The sequence below is a fragment of the Hypanus sabinus genome, chromosome 8, assembly GCF_030144855.1.
Source record: "Hypanus sabinus isolate sHypSab1 chromosome 8, sHypSab1.hap1, whole genome shotgun sequence".
NCBI lineage: Eukaryota > Metazoa > Chordata > Chondrichthyes > Myliobatiformes > Dasyatidae > Hypanus > Hypanus sabinus.
The window spans coordinates 38,267,301-38,287,570 of NC_082713.1; the positions used below are offsets into that span (position 1 = coordinate 38,267,301).

A 20,270-nucleotide genomic window follows, 5' to 3' on the forward strand; every position below is an offset into this window, starting at 1 on the left:
TAACCTCCTCAGAGTGCAAAGGTTATAAGTAAGAGCCTCTGAATGCTCTTTATGGGCAATGAAATTGTTTCAGCAAATATTGAACTAACTGTCCTTCTGTAGTGTAGTGTAAATAGCAATTTAGTCACAGCAGGTTGATAACTTTCTTGCGTACTTGCAATTAGGTGCAATTATCAGCCATTTCTTTGTTTTGTTTTTTTCCTAAAGAGGGAAATAGAACTGGAAAAGTTGGCCAATATATACCTTAAAGAAGGAAAAGGACAATCAGGAGAGGCATTATGCAGCCATTCTGCTGTTACCCATTTCACATCCCACTGTGGATGACAGTTCTGCATGTGAGAATACCTAACTAAGATTGTACAAGTCCTTATTCTGTGTCATAGGATGGAGGGCAACTAGCTTTTCAATGTCTGGAAGCTGTGCAGTGGCTCCAACAGCAAGTGTATTCACAAAGGGATATCTTTCGAAGATGGACTGAAGTTTGTCTCCAAAACTTGTGCTGTCCTTCAGAGTATGGGCTTGAACATGTGAGTACACAGCAGAGAATTTTTTTAGGCAAGTGGGTGTACATGCAGAGGATCTTTAATCCAGAGAAGAAAACTAAACTAGACACAACAAGGTAGAGATGAATAAGTACAATTATCAATTTTTGTTTTAACTCACAAGAGTTAATGCATTGAAGCACAGTGATAGAGAACTATAAAGTAAGAGCATTAAGGGTCCAGTTGTTTCTAAAATATTATATTGGATGCTCTTTACCATTAAAACCTCTTCTGCATTGCAATATCTACACTCAACCCTATTTAGAAGTCACTCGCTACACTTTCATCCTTAAGATTATTTTGAAGGGCTCTATCACTTTGCATTACAGTTTAATATAGTTTAATACCAGTAGCAACAGCTAACATTTTTGTACCAACTTGAAAGCAATAAAAACATCCCAAACCTCTTTATGAGCATCACAGGACAAAATTGATGCCAGGTTACATAAGTTATTATAGAAGTTACATAAGTAGGATAAAGTAATTATAGAAGAGGTTGAGAGTTTGTCTAGCAAGGTAGGTTTAATGTACTGAGTTAAAGGAAGGAGACAGAGACAGAGATGAATTAGGTCACAGTCTCAAAATTTATGGTCTAGGTACATAATGACAATTCTCACATTAGCACAATGATAAAAATCTGGAATATTTAAAAAGCTAAAGATAGATTAGAGGAGAGTTCAGGGAGCCAAGACCATGGAAAGCTTTGAACACGAGAGTGGAAAGTTTTGGAAATGAAAGTGGAAAGTTTGTTACCAATGCTATTTCAAACAGGAAATGCAATGACTGTACTCTCCCGAAAACTTGATTCTTGGTATATAATGGCTCTTGGACATGAATAGCAATCCAGTAAATTGGTTAAGTAATCACACTTTATGCATGGATTCCAGATGACTGCTAACATGCAGTTTCAATCTGAAGGACATCAATATTGCACTTCATCCAATGTTTAAAATTACATCTGAGCGGGGAAAGCAGATACAGGAATCGTCCTTACGGCAACCTGATTCCATATCAGACCAACTGCAGCACGCCAACCTCTGCCCCATCCCCTGTTTGGCACTAAGGACAAAATCAAGCCATTCTTGGTCTCCAGGAATTAGCACTACAGTGAGAAATGCCATTGCCAGTCACAAAGGTAGCATTGGAGGTTAAGCAATGCCATAAGTGATCTCACTCCCCCCATCATTATTTACTTTTAGTTAAGTGTATAAAAATAGGACAGGATTGAAAATGTTAACACCACTTATAATTGAATCACCTTCCTACAACAAAGCTCAAGAAGAGCACATTTTGTATATTTAGTATATCATGCAAGTTAAAAATTAAAGTAAACATTTAAGAGAGTTGATGAAGAGAAAAGAGCAGTACATTGCAGATGGGTGGTGTATTTTTCATGCAGGTAATTTCTGTCAATTTCTGCTACATTCCAAAGGAAATTCTGCAAGCTGGTGGGGCAGGAAAAGCAGCCAGAAGGAAATGACTTTGATCAGTCTTTCAGATAACCTGAGAACAGAGAAATATCAGAAGAGAATCATCCAAATCTTACTTGATGAAGATTGATTGTCTTCTCACAATGTCCAGCAAGAGATGCTCCATCTATCACAGAGAAAGGTCTTTGCCTAGCACGTTTGTTCCTAAGTCTTATCTTCATGGCTGGTGAAGAATTGCTACAAATTCCATTTTCGGCTCCCGTCGAATCTGCCGGCACTTTAGGTTTCATGCTGAATTCTGCTATGATAGGCGAGCCATCATTTAAGATTATGCTTTGCCAGTCACTAAGAAGACCACAATCTGACACAGGGCGTGGCAACTTTCCACAGTCTGCATTTGTTTGGTTACTCTTTGTTTCTTCTGATTCTCTGGTTTCTTCATCATGAGACAGCCCATCAACTTTCTCCTTTGCAGAAACCTTGTGGATTTAAATTTCACGTTTTAATCTTAATGTTCTATAAGTTATATACCACAAATTTACATTTGAACAATGTTGCACCATTTAATTTTTCGCCTGCTTCCTTTCTTCATTCTGCAATAATGAAGTGCACATAGGCATTTCATTATGTAAGGCTGGTCAATAGTATACAACACCATGGGCTTTATTTGCTATTGACTTTTTCTGCAGTGGCCTCTGTCAGTGGTATTTTGCATTATTCATGCACCTTTATGGTCATCATTCAATTCCTATTCTTTAATATTAACTACTTGTTTCTTATTGGCAATTTTACAGCATTTACGTTCATCTAAAATTTACATTCAGAACCATTCTCTCATCAGCAACTTTGCTGGATCTTTGATATATACAGAATACAGATTATTTTAAAAATAATTGCTTTTTAGAAATAATGACTGAGTAAAAATTATCTTTTATTCCCTCTCAGCTTAATATATTTCTAAGATTTATTAAACACAACCAAAATTTACAATGTTTTCACTCATGTGTTTAGAAATATATACTGTATAAGTAAGTCCCATCGCTGAAATTCTAATTTTACGTTGAGGTACCAATATTGCATATTTTAGGCAAGAAATTATTTCCTACAAAACAGCAGTTTTTCTTCAGTTAATGCCAGACAGGATAATATTTGAAACATCTGAGGTATAGTCAATGGATTTAATCAACCTTATTGGAATTATTTTTTGTGTTGTTTTTTCTCATAAAGTAAAGTGCACAACCCTCCATATTATTAAGCAGTTTCTTACTTATGACATCAGGTGAGACATTTCCTTGTATCAAAAGTAATTCCATGCTAGAAATCAATTCATTTGTATAGTCCTGAACATTATTAAATTTGAAATTGCTCCTGAAAAAGTAGTATAGCAATTTACCTTTCTTATTTATGGCACATTTTCCAAAATTTTATTCTATGTGGCTCTAAGTTATTTAAAACATAAATTGGAAAGAATTCTATTAGCATAAAATGGATAATCTCTGTCAACCAGGCAGTCCATTGCATGAATGCGGGAGTGGGGTGGGGGGGAGTGAAAGATTGTTTCAAGATCGATCAGACTGAGCAACATTGTTAAACTAATATGGAGTAATTTTCAAATCCAACCATTGTACAGGAATATCTCATACTAGTTTTAAGATTTAGATTAGGATATTTGGGACTGAATTTCATAGATTAAACTTGGAAAAGCTCTTTCCCATTAGTGAGGCCTCTGTGGTAGTTAGTACGTTATCTGAAGCTGACACAAATGCTGCATGTGAAATCTGTGACTGCTCCTGGAGGATCAGGAGGTTATATAAAGTAATCAGATCACTAGAATAACACTATTAATATATCCCAAAATGTAAAATATCTTTGCAAGCCATTCTGCCTTCTTCTCCTCTTTAGAGTGCTTCTTCAGACAGCCATTTAGCCATCACCACCTAATATCTCCTTCATTGGCATGGCATTCAAATTTCACTGATGATCCTTGGAACATTTGGTCTCTCTGTGCACTCTTCCCCTGCATGGAACTGTGACAGTAAGGGAGACAGAATCACTTGTCTAAAAGAAGCTAATGGCTGAACTACTGTAACTAGCCAGGAGATGGCACAAAGAGAACAGTGCACAGCTCTCTGAAGCTGTTCTGCTTTATTGGAAGCAGCATTTGCCTTTTGAGTTTTAAAGCTCTTAGATTGTAATGTTTGGCAAGAGAAACCAATTTGAAATCAAGACCCCTGCATGGAGACCCTTACCAATTATGCTGCTCACAGGAACATCGGAGTAAGCCACTCCGCTTATGCTGGTCCTCCCATTTAATGGGATGAAATCTCATGTTTAGCTTAACCCACATGCTCTCCTTTACTCCAATATACTTCAGGTGTTTAGGCATCAGAATTTCATAATCTTAAATTTAGATTTGCTATTTGCAGAGAAGTGTTTAAAATTGTTACCTTCCTTTGCATTCCTGTAAAACCTGGCTCTGGTTCTTAGATGACGTCTCAACAAGAGGAAATAACTGCCCAAAAATAGATTGTGTGAAGCTTCATTCAAATGTTAAGTGATCTATTTCCAATAAAATATATGTAAATAAAATTTGAGAATATAATGAAGCAAAATGGTGTTTTGAAGCATCTGCACCTGACACTGGGGAATTAATAATGTGGAATAAGGAATTACCAGAAAAATTATCTGTTCTCACAGTATGGAGAGTATTAAATTAGAAAAGATGAAGCCAGTGTGAAATTCAGAATAATTGGACATAGTTTGTGGATGAGTACTTGGCCACATAAAGACTAAAATAAAGAGGACATTTGACTTACAGTCAGCTGTTAATCTTTGAAATTCTCTATTACAGGGAGTTATAGATGCTGAAGTTACATTCCAACCAGTTCCTGCCACCAAATCATCCAGACAGCAATGGCTTATCTCTCATTACACCCTTGACAGCCATGACTGAATGGTGAAACAGTCTCAATGGGCTGAATGGCCTAATACTGCTCCTACAATGTATCACCTCATTAAGGGCTCACCAAAGCTTATGCACCCTGGAGGTATTCAGTTAAAAGGCCAGGTTCTCATACTGCATGTTTAATATTGTATCTCCAGGAAGTTGTAGGTGGCAAGGTGGAGATGCATCTCTACCAAAGGAGGTGCCAGGTACTTCTTCCCTCTGCTAGCCTGCAGGTCTCCCTTGGGCAATGTGTAGCACCTGCTTAGCCCCCTTGATATCACACGTGTATGTGATTTCATCCACTTCTTGAAAGAGTTCATTCAGATTTAGACATACAAGTTAGACACGCTTAAAAAGCAGTGTTTAGAAACAAGGAAATAAATTCATTTAGAAACAAGAAATAACGGGCAGATGAGAGGTAAAGTGTTCAGATAGAAATACAGGAGACACACTAGGAAGAGACAAGAAAATGGAAATAAACAGAAAGAAACAGCAGGCCTCTGAGCCACTGTCATTGATACAGAATACTTCTATACAACAGTATACAATGAGAAAGACTGGACTGAGGAAATCTGCAAATATATTCAAGGATATACATGTATTTTGTTTTAATAGAGGGATCACAGGCACACACAAGATCCATTTTGACTGGTTATTACTGCCTTAAATGATCTTGTCAAGTGAACAGAACTATCCATTTCAGAATATTAAATACACTCACATCTGATTATTGGATCTTTTGGTTAAAAAAAAATAAAACTCAAAACTGCTTTGCAGAGGTAATAGAAAAAAAAGGGCTTGCACACTTAAAAATTCTACTAATTACTGCCAGTCGCTGAATCCTACACATTTGGATTTTATCAATAGTTTAACGTGCAGCCTGGAAGGTCACCAAATTGTTTTCAGGTCCTCTGTTCAAATGGCACTTTTATCTCCAACCATGCAAAAGCAGGACTTAAAAATGTTTGGGAACTTACTTCTGCACAATTAAATGGAACTGCCTAATAGCATCTGACACCATGGAGTCTTGTGTTTTAATCTACCGTCAGAGAGTACTCTTTGAATTATCTTTATTCTTCATCACACATACTGGTCTCCGTGTCTCTCCCACATCAAAACTGGTTACTTGTGATATTAGTCGTCACATTAAAAAGCCCCATTAGTACCCAGTCATAACCCTTGCTCAAAGCCCAAACAAAATCCCCAGCACTCCCACACCCCCTACAATCCACAGCCCTGCTACAGTTCCTCTGTAGTGATAAAGCCAAGTAGCTGAAAGTGTTTTACAAAATTATGAGGGACATAGACAGGATGAGGGTGGTGAATGTTGGGAACAAACTGCCAGAGGAGGTGGTGCTGGCAGATACAATTATAGTGCTTAAAAGACATTTGGACAGCTGTTTGAATGGAAGATAGTGCAAGGGTATGGGGCTAATATAGGCAAATAACATTATTCCATCATAGTCAGGATAGATGAACTGGATGAAGGTCCATTTGTTTAATTGTGCAACACTTGTTCTATTACACACAATGCCCTGGACAATGGACACAATAATTGTGTGACAGAACCTGTTCATTTATGTACACTGTCCTATACACACACGCATTTAATATGCCTTTCTGGACATTAATTAATTTCTAGGCCCTGCACTATCTATTTAAGCTGAAACAATGTCACATGTTTGTCCTAATAGGTAGCTGAATATCCCCATGAAAGTTCACTTACATCCTTTGACTGAATCTCTGCCTTTGGTTCAGTAGCCACACTCTGGAACTCTGGAGCCTCTTGACAGTGGATGCCTTCAGATGTAGTTTGACAAGTCGGCAGTAGCTCTGGCATCTTCCACTCATCGCATAGGGAGGAAATAGGAGTGAAGGAGTCAAGTAGTTCGGAATTGCATCGCTGTACAGAAATTTCTGCCCTTGTTATTTCATGCAGCTGTAGACTTTCGGACAGACTGGATTGGCTAAGGGAGTTACACAATCCAGAGTCTGGGGTGAGAGAAGTCTGTGACAGTGAGATAGCCTTCCCGTTTTCAGTCTCTGGAATGATCGGGATAGGGGGAAGGTCTCGGTTACGATTGCTGGGACTGGACTGAGGAGTCTCCTCAAACTGTGTGTAGGTGTCAATAAAATTGTTCTGTTTACTTTCTCTGTTGATTACCTTAATGACTTTGCTGAAATCAATGGCTTTCAACAAGTGCTTCCTATCTCTTACCCTGCTTGATTTTTCTGAATAGCTTAGGTCGTATTCTTGTTTGATAGATGCCGAGTCTACTAGTCCATCTGAGTTTCGGCAGCTGTGGCCTGCAGTCTTCTCCGTAAGTTTCTTTTTACCTGACATCTTTTTCAAGTAATTTAAAACATCAATTCTTCTGCTCCCTTTATATTCTTGTGAGATTTTTGTATATTTATTTCTCGTATCCTCTGGAAAGATAGTTATTGTATTACAACAACTTGTTACATTTGGGTCAAACGTTTTTCTATTTGAACTTTTGAAGTATTGTTGTATATTCTTCCAACTCTTGTTAACTGGCTGTTCTTCTTCAATGCTAATATTTTCTAGAGCACAAGTAATTAGGTTTGAGTCTCCAGCTGTGTCAAAATCTTGCAGATCCCCTGCATAGGTATGTCTAAAAGTTCCTTCATCTAATGTTTGCTTGCATGTTGAGGAACCATTTGGCATGCCTCTCTTCTCTCTACTCCAGATTTTAGAGGTCTTTCGTCTTAAATTTCTTGTAAATTGGAGCCTGAAGAGTTCCATTGACTTAAACCTTTTGAATGATTTCAGCCTGTCCAAGAAGGATAATTTTGTTTTCTGCTTGGAGCTTTCTCTGAAAACAATCAATGAATGTGGCCTTTTTCTAGATCCAAAAGCTCTTGTTTTTTTAAAAAGGGAACTAAAGAAGGTAACCACTCGGGTTTTTTCATCCGCCTCACTGCTGCCATCACTGTCACTGAATTTCGTCTGGTAGGGATTGGATTCACAGAACTTCATCTTGTTTCTGTTCCCTGCAATGCAATAGACATCAGAAGACTCCTTAATGGAGCTGTTCACAATGCAGTCTGGTGTCCCTTTGTTCTCAGTTCCATTTTCCATAGCTTCATTTCTCTTCAATCATACTCCTCACATTTTATTGACTTTTTTGGTGACTTCTCAAATCATATTGTGGGAATATTCTGTACTTCAAAAGGTCAGAAAGCCTACAAAATAAAGACAAACAACTGATTTAAAATGTTGCACTACAGATAACTTATTCTAAAGGTTGATTTATAATTTTGAAATGTTCATTTATACAACAGGATAATTTGAGTTCATCGCCCAAGTTGACATTTTAACATAACACTGAAGTAGTACTGTATTGTTGATTCATGTGTTCATAACCTGAAACAAATAAGACTCAGTGAAAAGTTCTGTCACCAGCTGCCAATCATGTTTGGCAGCTTTTTGCATGTTTTGCATAATATGTCGACCTTGAATATCACACCTGAACCTGAGGGGGACAGGTTTTCTAGAGCTGCTGGGGAGGGCTTAAACTCATTTGGCAAGGAGCCGGGAACCAGATTGATAGGGCTGAGGAGGGGGTAAGTGGTATATTAGTGTAGCGTAGGCATCCGTTAATCTCGATAGACCATAGATTTGCGCCTTGGAATGTTTCCAGGGCAAATCTTTTTTTTAATGGAAGTCCGGCAGTTCTTCACACCACTGATGTTGTCCAAGGAAAGGTCATTAGGACCCATACAGCGTGGCACCGGTGTCATCGCAGAGCAATGTGTGGTTAAGTGCCTTGCTCAAGGACGCACACGCAGCCTCAACCAAGGCTCGAACTAGCAACCTTCAGATCACTAGACGAACACCTTAGCCACTTGGCCACGCGCCAACACTGGTATATAAGTAGGCGCAGTGTGTAACGAGAACGTGAGAAAAGAGGGGCAGATGACAGAGCAAAACTGCATTCAGTGGGATAAGCTGAAGTGTAGCATGGGGGCTAAGTTGAAAAGGGTGGTGAATACAGGACTGAAGGTGTTACATTTGAATGCATGCCATATATGGAATAAGGTAGCAAATCTTGTAGATTGGCGGGTATGATGTTGCAGGATTAATAGACTCATGGTTGAAAGAAGGTCAGAATTGGGAGCTTAACCTCGAAGGATACACATTGTATCAAAAGGACAGGAAGGTAGGCAGAGAAGGGGTTCTGGTGGTAAAAACAATGAAATCAAACCCTTAGAAAGAGGTGACATACGATCAGAAGATGTAGAATCCTTGTGGGTAGAGTGAAGAAACTGTAAAAGGTAAAAATCCCTGATGAGAGTTATATATAGGCCTCCGAACGGTAGCCAGGGTGTGGGGTAAACACTACAATGGGCAATAGAAAAGGCATGTAAAAAAGGCAGAATTACAATAGTCAAGGGAGATTTCAATGTGCTGTCAGATTGGGAAAATCAGAAAGGAGCTGGATTCCAAGAGCGAGAAATTGTAGAGAGATTATAGAGAGATGTAGAGAGAGAACAGCTTGTGGTTGAGCCCACTAGGGGAAACTCAATTCTGGATTGGGTTTTCTATATGAACTAGATTTGATTAGAGAGCTTATGGTAAGGAACCCCTTAAGAGGCAGTGATCATTATATGACAGAATTCGCCGTGCAGTTTGGGAGGTTGAAACTACAGCCAGATTTATCACTATTCCAGCAGAATAAAGGGAATTACAGGGACATGAGAGAGTTGCTGGCTGAAGTTGATTGGAAGGGGACACTAGCAGTGACTGATAACAGTGGCTGAAGATTCTGGGAGCAATTTGGAAGGCGCAGGATAGATACATCCCAAAGATGAAGTATTCCAAAGGGAAGATGATGCAACCAAAGCTGACAAGAGATGTTAAAGACAGCATAAAAGTAAAAGAGATGGAATACAGCAAAAATTAGTTGAAAGCTTTTAAAAAAACAACAGATGGCAACTAATAAAAGCATAAGGAGGGAAAAGATTAAATATGAAGGTATGCTCGTCAATGATGCAAAAGAGGATACCAAAAGTTTTTTTTTTCTGATATATAAAGGATAAAGGAGGGGTGCGAGTAGATATTAGATCACTGCAAAACTACACTGGAGAGGTAGTAATGGGCAACAAAGAAATGCTAGATGAACTTAATAATTTTTTGCATCAACCTTCACTGGGTAAGTCACTAGCACTATGCCAGTAATTTGAGAGTCCAGGACAGAAATCAGTGTAGTTGCCTAAGGAGAAGGTGTTTGGGATGCTAAAAGGCCTGAAAGTAGTTAAGTCATTTCTAGCAGATGGATTACACCCCAGTGTTCTGAAAGAGGTGGCTGAAGAGATTGTGAAGGCATTTGTAATGATCTTTCAAGAATCACTAGATTCAGGAATCGTTCCAGCTGACTGGAAAATTACAAATGTCACTCCACACTTTAAGAAGGGAGGGAAGCAGATAAAAGGAAATTATAGGCCAGTTAGCCTGACTTCAGTGGTTAGGATGATGTTGGAATACTGCAGTTCTAAGGATGAGATTTCAAGGTAATTGGAGGCACATTATAAAATAGGCCAAAGTCAGCATGGTTTCCTTAAGGGGAAATATTGCTTTACAAATCCATTAAAATTCATTGAGGAATTTTAATCCAAGGGGATAGACAAGAATCAGTGGATATCATTTACTTGGATTTTCAGGCCTTTGACAAGGTTCTACAGGTGAGGCCGCTTAGCAAGATAAGAATCCATTGTATTACAGGAAAGTACTAGCATGGACAGAAGATTGGTTGACTGGCAGGAGGCAAATAATGGGAATAAAGTGGACCTTTTCTGATTGGCTACCAGTGACTAGTTGTGTGACACAGGTGTTGGTGTTGGGACCCCTTCTTTTAACATTATATGTGTCTGTTTTGTATGAAGAATTTGATGGCTTTGTGGCCAAGTTTGCAGATAATACAAAGATAAATGGAGTGGTAGGTAGTGATCAGGAAGTAGGGAGTCTGCAAAAGGTCTTAGACAGATTGGGAGAATGGGCAACAAAGTAGCAAATGGAATATAGTGCAGGGAAGTATCTTATCATGCACTTCAGTAGAAGGAATAAAGGCAGAGACTAATTACTAAATGAGGAGAAAATTCAGAAATCAAAGTTGCAAAGGGACATGGGAGTCATCATGCGGGATTCCCTAAAGGCTAACGGAGGTTGAGTCGGTGGTAAGGAATATAATGCTGAGGTTTTATAAGTCATTAGTCAGACTGCACTAGGAATATTGTGATCAATTTTGGGCCCCTTATCTAAGAAAAAAATGTGCAGGCATTGGAGAGGGTCCAGAGGAGGTTCACGAGAATGATTTTGAGAATGAAAGGGTTAGTGTGTGAAGAGCATTTGATAGCACTGGGTTGGTGCTCACTGGGTATAGAAGAATGATGGTGGGGGGGGGGGGTCTTTCAAATATTGAAAGGCCTAGTTAGAGTAGATGTGGTGAGAATGCTTCCTATACTGGAGAAGGGTAGGACCAAAAGGCACAATCTCAGAAAAGAGGGATGTCCATTTAGAACAGAGATGAGGAGGAATTTATTTTGTCAGAGGTTAGTGAATCTGTGGAATTCATTGCTACAGATGGCTGTGGAGGCCAAGTCCTTGGATATACTTGTGAGGGATAACAAATAAGAACATAAGAAATAGGAACAGGAGTAGACCATCTGGCCTGTTGAGCCTCAATAAGATCATGGCTGATCTGGCCATGGACTCATCTCCACCTACCTGTCTTTTCCCTATAACCCTTAATTCCCCTACTATGCAAAAATCTATCCAGTCTTGTTTTAAATATATTTACTGAGGTAGCCTCCACTGCTTCATTGAGCAGGGTATTCCACAGATTCACCACTCTCTGGGACAAGCAGTTCCTCCTCATCTCTGTCCCAAATCTACTCCCCTGAACCTTGAGGCTATGTCTCGAATCAGCCATGATGGAATGGTGGAGCAGACTCAGTGGGCTGAATGGCCGAATACTGCTTCTATGTCTTATGATCTTATGGAATGAAACGCAATGAATGCAAGGCCATTTGAGCTGGATAATTACTATATTTCATTCACTCAACAACTTCCCTTCTAGAAATTTCAACAATTATGAGATATGGAGTTATACAGCATGGAACAGTTAATCTGATTCCCACAATCCACACTGACCAGTGGGAACCATTCAATATTAATTCCATCTTCCAGCACTTGGCCCATAGCCATTTAGGCCAAGGCACTTTAAATGCTGATCTAAACACTTCTGCATTCCTGGTTCTCACCACTCTTTGGCTGAGAAAGCATCCCCCACCCCCACCCCCGCCCCATGCCTTAATATTTTCTGTAAATCCATGTCCTCTTGTTTTAAAAATCTCTGAAAAGGGAGAAAGTAATTCTTACAATATACCTTACCGTGTCCTCATTTTGATCTCTTCCTCTCCATGGAAAACAGAATTAGCCTCTCCAGATTCTCCTCATAACTGAAGAACTCCATCCCTGACCAGCATCTCATGTGTGTTCTTAACCATATCATCAGGTTGCACCACCACCTTCAAGAATATTTGGGCTTGCACACCAAGGAACTTCTGTATCTCACTGTTCTATCTGATCTTAGCATTCATGGGATATGTCTAAGTTTCATTAATATTCCCAAAATGCATCACCTCATTTATTAGGATTAAACAATCTGGCATTTCTCAGTCCACTTCACCAACATAATGATACCACACTATCAAAAACTCCATCAATCTATGTGACATCTATGAATTTACAGATCATTCCTCCTATATCCACATAGTGTCCCAGCAAAGATCCCTGTGAATGTAGTAGTCACAGAAATCTGATCACAAAACAGCCCTCTACAATCACCCTCTGTTTACTGTTGCCAAGCTAGCTTTGATCCAATTTACTAAATTACCCTGGATTCCATTAGCCCTAATCATTTGAAGCATCTCCCACATGGGACTTTTTTTGAAGACCTTACAAAAATCCATGTAAACCGTATACTTTGCACTGCCTGCAATAATACACACTGCTACCTTCTCAAAAAAAGGTCAGATTTGTCAGACAATGTTTCCCACTCCACAATGGCTTTCTCTGATCAGTCCCTGCCTTTCCAAATAGTCATTAATCCTGTACCCCAGCATTTTCCCCAGTATCTTTCCTACTTGTTTGATCAGCATTGATAACAGTTCAAAACACAATCAAAGCAAAATATTTTTATTAAGATTACAGTTGATTGTAGTGCCACTGTACTAGAGAAACTAAAAAATATGACCAGCTTCTCAATCCAGTGACTCCTCAAATTAAGAATGCCACCCTAAATAAGGGTTTATCAGAACTCATTGACCAGAAAGTAGCTCCAACAACAGGTTCAATCCTAAACAATCCTAAGTTGTTTGTGCGAAGTTTTCCATTTCTTCCTGTTGCAGCATAATAAGGCAACTCGCCATGTAACTTACCATGAGCATAGGTGGGTGGTAGTATCTTGGGGACACTGTGGCGATACGGAAACAGTAAAAAGAGACTATTATAGGAATAGTGAAAAACGGTGCTTGATAATCGGCATGGGCTCTGAAGGGCCTTCTTCCCCTGCTGTACCTCTTTATGACTCCATGACTCTATTACCCATTTGCCTAAGGTAGCTTTCTGAAAGAGCCATCCAGCTGTTGTCGTTTTAACACAGATATTCAAGATTCTGAAACAGTGAATATATGTCATATGAATCTAAACAATCTGAAGCTGTGGATTATTTCTCTCCTTCATCACAACTGCTAGATATCTATTTTTTCTACAGTTTTCTCACATCACTTAACTCCTCTCCATGGACACTGATCTTTACAGAGTTCCATGGAAACATTCCATTAATTTATCAATTATCACTTTTCATATGTTCTAGCTGGAGGGCATGAAAGTCTTTTCAAATTAGTGCATCTTTCACCTGATGGACATATATCAAAATCCTGGCAAGAATTCCCAGATTTCTCAGGAGAAGGGATGTGGCTTATTCTTCCAGTTCCAATCACTGGAGCTGTTAGCCATCTCCCAGTGCTACACTTAAACTTGTGTCTAGGGCTTTCCTTTCTGGTAGTCATTACAGTACGAAGACTACTATAAACCAAGCTCAGACCCAACAACTGAGAAGAAGTCTTTTTTATACTGAATGCACCATGAACTAATTGTTTTTATATTTTAAAAGCCTGTCTAGTCATATTTTTTGAACATCAGTGCTCTTCACAAAATCACAATGCATTGATGAAGAGATGGTGCGTTCAGTTCATTCAGATGTTTAAAATGAATGAGCAATGTCAAATGGAATTAAGTCAGGTTTTTTATGGGTTTGTAGACTAGACAAAAGAAAATGTATTTGACCATCTCTTGTTAAAAAAATAGTAGACTGACAGCTGGATCATAGAAGATTAATTTTCTTCTGCCTTGCAATGGAAAGTACTGTTCCGACAATTCTAGCACAACTGCAAAAATCAATGTGCACTGTGGAAAATCAGACTCAACCCAACTCTGCACTGAATTATTTTTCGTGGTTCAGCGTACATTTCAATTTGCTTCATGCTCTTAGGGTCATGAACAAACCCTATCCAATTAGCCAGTGCCAAGAAAATGCAAATGAACATTGATGAATACTAAGCAACATGCACAAAATCCTGGTGGAACACAGCAGGTCAGGCAACATCCATAAATCTGAACAAACAGTCGATGTTTCAGACCAAACCCTTCTTCAGGACTGGAAAGGAAGGGCGAAAGTGCCAGAATAAAAATGAGGAGGGTAGGGAAGAAAGATAACTATAAGGTGATACTCACTGGAAGGCTATAAGGCTTATACTCACTGGAATTTAGAAGATTGAGGGGGGATCTTATTGAAACGTATAAAATTCTAAAGGGATTGGACAGGCTAGATGCAGGAAGATTGTTTCCGATGTTGGGGAAGTCCAGAACAAGGGGTCACAGTTTAAGGATAAAGGGGAAGCCTTTTAGGACCGAGATGAGGAAAAACTTCTTCACACAGAGAGTGGTGAATCTGTGGAATTCTCTGCCACAGGAAACAGTTGAAGCCGGTTCATTGGCTATATTTAAGAGGAAGTTAGATATGGCCCTTGTGGCGAAAGGGATCAGGGATATGGAGAGAAAGCAGGTACAGGGTTCTGAGTTGGATGATCAACCATGATCATACTGAATGGCGGTGCAGGCTCGAAGGGCCAAATGGCCTACTCCTGCACCTATTTTCTATGTTTCTATTCATCTGTGTAAGGTGATATATGAAGCCAGGTGGATGGGAATGGTAAAGGGCTGAAGATGAAGGAATCTGATAGGAGAAAAGAGTAGACAGTAGGAGAAAGGGAAGGAAGAGGGGCACCAGGAGGAAGTGATAGGCAGGTAGGAAAGAGGTAAGAGGCCAGAGTGGGGAACAGAAGAAGAGAGGAGAAGGAAAATTATTTTTACCAGAAGGAGAAATTGATATTCATGCCATCAGGTTGGAGGCTATCCAAATGGAATATCAGGAGCTGCTCCTCCACCCTGAGGGTGGACTCATCCTGACAAAAGAGGAAGCCATGGCCTGACATGTTGGAACTGGAATGGGAATGGGAATTAAAATGTAGGGCCACCAGAAAATTTCTCTTTTTGGTGAACGGAGCAGAGGTGCTCAACAAAGCAGTCCCCCGATTTACAACAGGCCTCTCCACATTGGGATTCCGGATACAATAGACAATTCCAGCAGATTGGCAGGTGAAGTGTTCCCTCACCTGGATGGACTGTTTGGGGACCTGAATGGAGGTGAGGGAGGAGGTGAATGGGCAGGTGTAACACTTTGGCTGCTTGTAGCTGGGAGGGAGATTAGTGGGAAGGGATGTATGGACAAGGGAATTGCAGAAAACAGAGAGTGGAGAGAGGGTAAAGATGTATTGGTGGTAGGATCCCTTTGGAAACGGCACAAGTTGCCATTTGAGGTGGTAGGTAAGGACAAAAGGAACTCTATTACTGTTAAGGCGGCGGGTAGATAGAATGAGCATGGATATTTGGGAAATGGAGAAGATGCAGATGAAGGCGGCATCAATGGTGGGGGAAGGGAAACTCCATTCTTTGAAGAAGGACGCCTCTGATGTCCTGAAAAGGAAAGCCTCATTCTGGGAACAGACGTGGCAGAGATGAAGGAACTGAGAAAAAAGAAATAGCATTTTTACAGAAGGCAGGATGGGAGGAGGTGTAGTCAAGATAGCTATGGGAATCAGTAGGTTTATAAAAGATGTTGGTCCACAGTTTGTCTTTAAAGATGAAAACAGAGAGATCAAAAAAGAGGAAGGAGGTGTCAAAAATGGACAAAGTAAATTTAAGGGCAGGGTGGAAGGTAGAGGCAAAGTTGATGAAATTGACTAGCTTATCATGGGTGCATGTATCAGCACCAATGTAGTTGTCAATGTAGTGGGGGAATATTTGAGGAGCATTACTGGAGAAGGCTTGGAACATAGACTGTTCTAAGTAGCCAACAAAAAGGCAGGCATAGCTGGGGCCTATGCAGATGCCCATGGCTACACCTCAAGTCTGGAGACAGTGGGAGGAGCTGAAGGAGAAATTGTTAAAGGTCAGATCTTGTTCTCACAGATGGAAGAAGGTGCTGGTGGAAGAGAACTAGTTGGCTCTTTTATTCAAAAAGAAGCAGTGTGCTTTAAAGCCTTCTTGATGGGGGATAAAAGTGTATAGGGACTGACATCCAAGGTGAAAATGAGGTGGTCAGGGCCAGGGTATTGAAAGTTAGTGCGGAGATCTAGAGCTTTAGCAGGGTCATGGATATAGGTGGGAAGGGACTGAACCAAAGGAGATAAGATGGAGTTGAGGTTTGAAGACATGAGTTCAGTGGGGCAGGAGCAGGCAAAGACAATGGGCCTACCCAGACAGACACTTTTATTAATTTTGGGTAGGAGGCAGTGCATGGTAAGGGAACTATGATTTTGGTGATAGTGGTTGAGAGTTCTCCAGATTTCATCTTATATTCCATCTGGGTAGCCTCCAACCTGTTGGCATGAATATTAATTTTTTTCTTCTGGTAAAAAAAACCCTCGCTGCCCCTCTTTTCCTATTCCCAACTCTGGCCTCTTACTTCTCTTCTACCTGTCTGTCACCTCGTCCTGGTGCCTCTGCTCCTTCTCTTTCCTCTATAGTCTATTCTCCCCTCTTATTTGACTACTTCATCTTCAGCTCTTTACTTTTCCCACCCACCTGGCTTCACCTATCTCCTTCTAACTATCCTTCTTCCCCTCCTCACACTTTTTTATTCTGGTGCCTTCCCCCTTCCTTTCCAGTCCTGAAGAAGGATCTCAGTCCCAATCAAAAACTGTGAAATCAAAAGCAATAGCACTGTTTACATACATGAGCATCATGGAACATGTAGCCCTGAGAAGAAGCAGCTCCAGCTGAACCATGGAGTCAGATTAGAAACTGGTCTGACCTAGTAGACACCCAATGCAGACTCAATGGGCCAGAATTCCCAATAGAAAGCCCCGAGCTATTAAGTAAAAGCATGATAGGCCATTGGCATTGAAATGAATCTTCAATGGGCTAGGGATCACTGGAAGACAAGAGTCATGGTCTCAGAGCAGAAGACTATTTATTTTTGTTTCTTCACAAACCTGTGGTCAAATGGACCTCTTCTGAGTTGCGCTCTGCAGATTTAATTTAGATTGTTAGACTTGCCAAGCTTATATATGCAGTCAGGTGATGAAATCTAACACGACAGATGCAAGACATACAGGGATGAGCCTACACATTAGTTTTAAGCTCTGCTAGCACCCTTTATTCCAGAACAGAGCTTACAATGTCACTATCCCACAAACTAGCCACTTCCCATTCAGTGATCCCATCATCCTTCTCTCTGCACCTTTCTATCATGAGGAGAACGAACAGACTCCTTACAGACAGCAGTGGGATTTGAACCCTGATCATAACTGTTACACTAACAGTTATGCTACCGTGCTACCTTAGCAAAGCTGATTTTTGGCTCTGCTTCGAATGATGATGCTTCCCTTTTAAACTTCTTACCTTTAAGTTCTGTAGCCTTTGTCAATCAATCAACTTTCAGGACAACAAATGAATCAAGACAATTATTAAAAATTCAGAGGAAATCTGAAGGAACGTCTAGAGTCAAACAAAAGACAGCAACAGCAGCATCTTCCATTTATATTGCACACTTTACACAGTTAGTGTTATCAGATAAGACATTGACACTAAGCTACTTAAAAATGTCTATTGACAGAAGATGAAAAGCTTGGTTAAAGAGTTTGGTTTTAATGAGTGTCCTTCAGAAGTAATGGTAGATAAGGAGGCAGAGAAGTTTAGGAAGGTATTCCAGTATTTGCGTCTGTGGCCAGTAGAAATCAAAATCACTAATGGTGAAACAACTATGTGCAGGACACTCAAGAAACACCTAACACAAGAGTTTCTGCAGATGCTGGAAATCTACACAAAATGGTAGAGAAACTCAGCCGGTCAGGCAGCATCTATGGAAATGAATAAAGAGTCAATATTTTGGGCCAAGATCTTTCTGAATATATTTCTCCCATCAATTTTCTTCAAATCTTCATCCAGTGTTTTTGAACCCATTCATAAAGGTCAATTTAACTGTGGTCTCTGGTAGTTTATTCTGTAATTGAATTATCCACAATTTCCTTCACACTGCTCAAAACCTAATTTTGAACTTGTGTATTGTGGTATATGAATCTGAATTTAGTGAAATTGACATTTGTTTGGTTAGATTTGTCCATTTTCTTCCCAGTTTTTGGAACCTTCTACGAACTCATCCCAACATTTCTTTTCTATTTAAACTCTAAATAGATTTTATAATTTTCACTTCTGTGTGGAGTTCCTTGTACTTGGTATTGATAATTATCAGAAAATAGTTCACAGTCAGTGTCATGTGAATAGATGAAATACTGTTGTGCTAGCAGCAATGTAAGAAGTATATTAACAGCATGGAATAAATTATAGGACATAATTTAATTCAAAGATCTTATGAAATTAAACAGTAAAATATCAAGCTCAAGAGATTTAGCAGTCTGGAGGTCTAATTACTGGACTATCATACCATTACAAATAAGGACTTCATATGGTTTCAAACTTATTTTTACTACCAACAGAAATCTAAATTGTCCAACAAAATGATTGAATCATGCCCAAGTGGGTAATGCTGTTCATTTAACCTTTATAAAGCCGGCATACTATCCACAAAACTAAAAGGCAGAGAAAATCAATATGTTCTTAATTTGTTCTCTTTATGTAAATATGGAGTCCAGAAAGGTCAAATTTTTCTACTATACCCTGAGAATATTTTGTTCAATCAATAAACTTTAATAAATATCAGTGCATCGAGTGGATTCTCTGAAATGCACTAGACAAACAACAAAAGGGGAGAAGTAATAAGAGCCTGTCACAAGTATTGGCCTGGAATTTAGTGTACAAATGTGGAAAGGGCAGTTCAATATTAGAATATCGGTATGTGATGGTTTTCTTCTATTGTTAGAAAATAATTTAATTAAACATAGAAGTACAATGTAGGTAGATGTCACTCACACCATCCAGCCCTGCTTTGTATTTACAATTGCATCCTTATACTTAAGACCCGCCACAATCCTCCTCCTAAAACACACACACACGAACCATGGTAGGACAATAGAGTAGACAAACCAAGGTAGGACTGACATGGGAGGACAAACCAGAGTAGGACTAATACAGTGAATAGCAGGGCAGTAAGGTGTGCAATAGAACAGAAGGATTTGGGAATACAGATCCATAATTGCTTGGAAGTAGCATCACAGGTAGCTAGGGTCATAAAGAAAGCTCTTGGCACATTGGCCTTCATAAATCAAAGTATTGAGTTCAGGAGTCTGGGATATTATGCTGACTTTGGTGAGGCCAAATTTGGAGTATTATGCACATTTCGGGTCAACTACCTATAGGAAAAATATCAATAAGATTGAAAGAGTACAGAGAAAGCTTGCAAGGATGTTGCTGGGGCTTGATGACTTGAGTTATAGGGAAGGGTTGAATAGGTTAGGAATTTATTCCCTGGAGTGTAGGGAAATGTGAGTTGATTTGATAGATGTATGCAAAATTATGAGGGGTATAGATTGTGTAAATGCCAGCAGGATTTTTCCACTGAGCTTGGGTAGGACAAGAACTAGAGGTCATAGATTAGGGGTGAAAGGTGAAATGTTTAAGGGAACATAAGAGGGAATTTCATTACTCAGAGGGTAGTACGAGTGTGGAGCAAACTACCAGCAGAAGGGATGGATGTGGGTTCAATTGCAACATTTAAGGCAAGTCTGGATAAGTACTGTACAGGGATG

At 39.6% G+C, this 20,270-nt stretch overlaps 1 protein-coding gene across 1 annotated transcript in view; it reads right to left on the reverse strand.

Moving 5' to 3' along the window:
- Positions 1-20,270, reverse strand: part of arhgef9a (Cdc42 guanine nucleotide exchange factor (GEF) 9a) — a 295,537-nt gene that overhangs the window by 268,576 nt on the left and 6,691 nt on the right. The window contains exons 2-3 of the mRNA XM_059976966.1: positions 6,646-8,123; positions 2,089-2,451 (exon numbers count right to left, since the gene is read on the reverse strand). Coding sequence (XP_059832949.1) covers positions 2,089-2,451; positions 6,646-8,019 — 1,737 coding nt within the window. The 5' untranslated portion in view covers positions 8,020-8,123. The remainder of the gene's footprint in view (positions 1-2,088; positions 2,452-6,645; positions 8,124-20,270) is intronic.